At 42.1% G+C, this 3,620-nt stretch overlaps 1 protein-coding gene across 1 annotated transcript in view; it reads right to left on the reverse strand.

Moving 5' to 3' along the window:
• Positions 1 to 2,419: 2,419 nt before the first annotated feature.
• The window catches only part of LOC121666780 (myosin-1B-like), a 16,724-nt gene continuing 15,523 nt past the window's right edge, over positions 2,420 to 3,620 (reverse strand). Inside the window, exon 16 of the mRNA XM_042032743.1 lies at positions 2,420 to 2,725. Within this exon, the coding sequence (XP_041888677.1) occupies positions 2,573 to 2,725 (153 nt within the window). The 3' untranslated portion in view covers positions 2,420 to 2,572. The remainder of the gene's footprint in view (positions 2,726 to 3,620) is intronic.

The following is a 3,620-nucleotide window of genomic DNA, read 5'->3' on the forward strand; positions in this document are numbered from 1 at the left end:
CTTCTCTAGTTTTCAAACAAGCAGAAAATCCATACTGTCCTTTTCTTCCACATTTAACAGGCAAGACCCTGCACCAATTCTTTTTAGCTACCTTCCCTGTCTTTCCAAATAAATAATTTTGAAGGAACTCCTGGTTACTTTTGTAACAGCAGTTGAGCAAGCTCAGGATTTTGGGGGACAATATAACGTGCTGGATCAGTTAACCTGAGAGTGACATGATTGCTGCAGCTCCACACCCTCAGGTCCAACCAGTGCCAAGACTGCAGGTGTGTTCCCAGCTAGACATTTACACAGAACATGTGTGTGTGTACACCCTGGGGGGGAATTGCACAGCTGTGCTCTGGTTAGAAGTTCACACACTCCCTGAAAGAAAAATATTATCTTCTTGACTCAGAGTCAGGAAAAAAACCATCATAAAAAAAGTAGGAAGTGGGACCCCAAAACCTGAACATTGCTTGGCAGATAAGAGGGTGTCTGAGCAAGGAGGCATACATTAAAACAGGATTATCTGTGTGGTACGAAAGTTGCATGCTGATTTGTCAAGTTTTTCTTTCTCCAGAAGGAACTCAGTAGCAATCCTTTTCACAGGTGGCAATCAATCCCACAGACATCTTTTCTCCAGGTGTCTGACATGTGACTCTGGGAACATTCTTGGAGATGTCATGACACTCAACTAGGAATCCAATCAGGGCAAGCTGTCCTGTAAAGCTGCAAAGTATTTATCAAAGCCTTGAAATTTAATGCTAAAAAGAGTGACTACTTTTGACCTTGATTATATATCAATGATGAAAGAATAACGCAAATTTTCACATAACTGGATCGCTGCTCAAAAAAATAGCTTTGGAAATTATATGAGTGAGTGTATGTATGCATATATAAATATGTATCTATGTATGTGTGTGTATATATAGACACTCAGATCTGTATGTATGCATAAACTGCCTTCCCAGGCACATCTACAGGCTGGGTGAGGAATGAATCAACAGCAGCCCTGAGGAGAAGGACTTGGGGGTGTTGGTTGACAAGAAACCCAACATTCCCTGGCAGTGTGTGCTGGAACCCAGAGACCCCCTGTGTGCTGGGCTGATCCCCCAGCATGGGCAGCAGGGGAGGGGAGGGGGGAATTCTGCCCCATTCAGGTGACACCCCACCTGTAGAGCTGCCCCAGCCCTGGGGCCCAGCACAGGAAGGATGCGGAGATACTGCAGCCAGTCCAGAAGAGGCATGGAGATTCTCCAAGGGCTGGAGCCCCTCTGCTCTGGAGCCAGGCTGGGAGAGCTGGAGGTGTTCACTTCAAGAAGAGAAGGCTCCAGAGAGACCTCAGAGCCCCTTCCAGTGCCTAAAGAGGCTCCAGAAGAGCTGGAGAGGTACTTTTTTACAAGGGCCTGGAGTGATAGGGCAAGGGGGAATGGCTTCACACTGAAAGAGAGTAGGTTTAGATCAGATATTAGGAAGAAGTTCTTCCCTGTGAGGGTGGGGAGGCCCTGGCACAGGTTGCCCAGAGAAGCTGTGGCTGTCCCATCCCTGGAAGTGTTTGAGGCCAGGTTGGATGGGGCTTGGAGCAACCTGGTCTAGCAGAAGGTGTCTCTGATGTTACAGCCCATCCCAGGAGATGAGAGTAACCCAGGTTCTTGTTAATAGATCGCTTGGGGTGCATTTGCTTGAAATGACACTGAATGATCAATGTGGTTTTTAAGAGGAGATCACGGATTTCTCTGATGTTTGCTGATATCCACAAAGAATGAAACCCCACATTTTCAGTGAGGCCATGTTGGGCAAAGTTATCCGGATTATGCTGGAAACATCACAGGAGGTAAGTGTCTGCCTGAGCAGTTTAGAAGATTCAGGATAGTTTTGCAAACAGAATATAGACAATGGCTGACTGACTATATGATGTTGCTGGCTATGCTGCCCTGGGAATGTTGGTTTGCACATTACTTTCATGAACAACAGTTGAAAGTGGATCTCATTTTAGGTTTAAATGTCCTCTAAATTATGTTCCAAAGTGGCTTGAACGATTGAAGAAGTTTAACTTGAACTAAGATCTTCTTGCAAAGAAGACACAAGAATTAAAATAATAATCAAAGATTAAGCGGGATTAGGAAGGAAGGTGTAGTAAGTTCTTATTCTTTGGGCAGAACATTTGAGATAATATCTATTGTATTCCTAAAGCAACAGTTATAAGGGATAATTACATTATTTTTCAGAGAAATAATGATTTTCTCATCTAAGGAAATATTAGATGAAATTTCCTGTTGAGAACAAAGGAGGATGTCTGATTAGACCACTTTAAAAGTGGCTGAAACACTTTGAAAATACCTGAAGCAAGATTTTTAATTGTATAAATAAGTTTAAGTAAGCAAGGAAAAATGTAAACCCTAGAAGAATTCAGGGTAATGATTAAAATGCAACACTGAACTTCTCATTATTTACATGGCATAAACTCTACAATTTTTATTATGTAGGCATTACTCATCTATAGATTAATTACGGACAAAGCAGTGATTACAAAATAGAAGTGATAGAATGTCACATTTTGTGCAATTCTCTCACTTTACAGCACGGGAGGCATTTACTCTTCACTTTCTGCCTTCTTGCCCATTTCCCGGCTCTTTGCTCGGAGCTTGTTGACCTGTGACTCTGCAATGTCAGCCCGCTCCTCGGCTTCCTCCAGCTCGTGCTGGATCTTGCGGAACTTGGACAGGTTGACGTTGGACAGCTCCTCCTGGGGATAGGAAGAAACATAAAATAGGTTTTAAAACAATTCTACTGTAACACTGCCCTGTACATGCTGCGGCATTTTCACTTTGAATAATTAAAAAAAAGATTAACCCCTAAGATTATGAATTAGTATGTAATTATCTCTAATATTTCCAGGGGGAATCCAAGCTAAACATTTAAATGGTCAGTAAGACATACCAAAAGTCCAGCTCTGGATATGAAGTGCTAGTGCACTTTGGAATTTTTGAATAATTATAGATAATTACAGTTATTGCCATTAAATCATCTTTCAGTTATTTACTGCTTTAAAATTATATATTACAATTTTTTTTTTTTCTGCTAGGTGAAAATATTAAATAAAGCAAGTGAAAGGAAGCAGAGACCTACTACCACGATGCTAAGCTGCATTCAAACAGAGCTACACAGGGTAAAACATCGACACAGAATTCCACTTCCACCTTGATAAAGACTGTCTGAACACAGTGATACTCACAGCCTCCTCAGCTTGTCTCTTGTAAGCTTTCACTTTAGTTTGCAGTTTGTCCACCAGATCCTGCAGCCTGAGAACATTTTTCCTGTCTTCCTCAGACTAAAGAGAACGACAAGATAGAGAAGCATCTCTTTTACCCTTCTCTGCATGAAATAGAGAGTAACATTTCTAATTGACATTGCTGACCAGTCAGACAGAAGTGATAAGCTGGATCTTCCTAACATGACCAGAAACAAAGTCATCTTCTGGTGCTTTCATTATTCTCCTTTTTCTACGTGTGACTCAGGACAGAGAGAAATCCCTCAGGGCCTTATTTTGGGTTCTGGGAATAAGAATGTATCAACACAAAGAAGCTTCCTGCCTACCTGGTAGGTCAGTTCCTTCACCCTCCGCTCGTACTTGCGCACAC

Source organism: Corvus kubaryi, unplaced genomic scaffold (genome assembly GCF_017639235.1).
Source record: "Corvus kubaryi isolate FWS band 111438036 unplaced genomic scaffold, C.kubaryi_AGA036_p1.0 37353, whole genome shotgun sequence".
Lineage (NCBI taxonomy): Eukaryota > Metazoa > Chordata > Aves > Passeriformes > Corvidae > Corvus > Corvus kubaryi.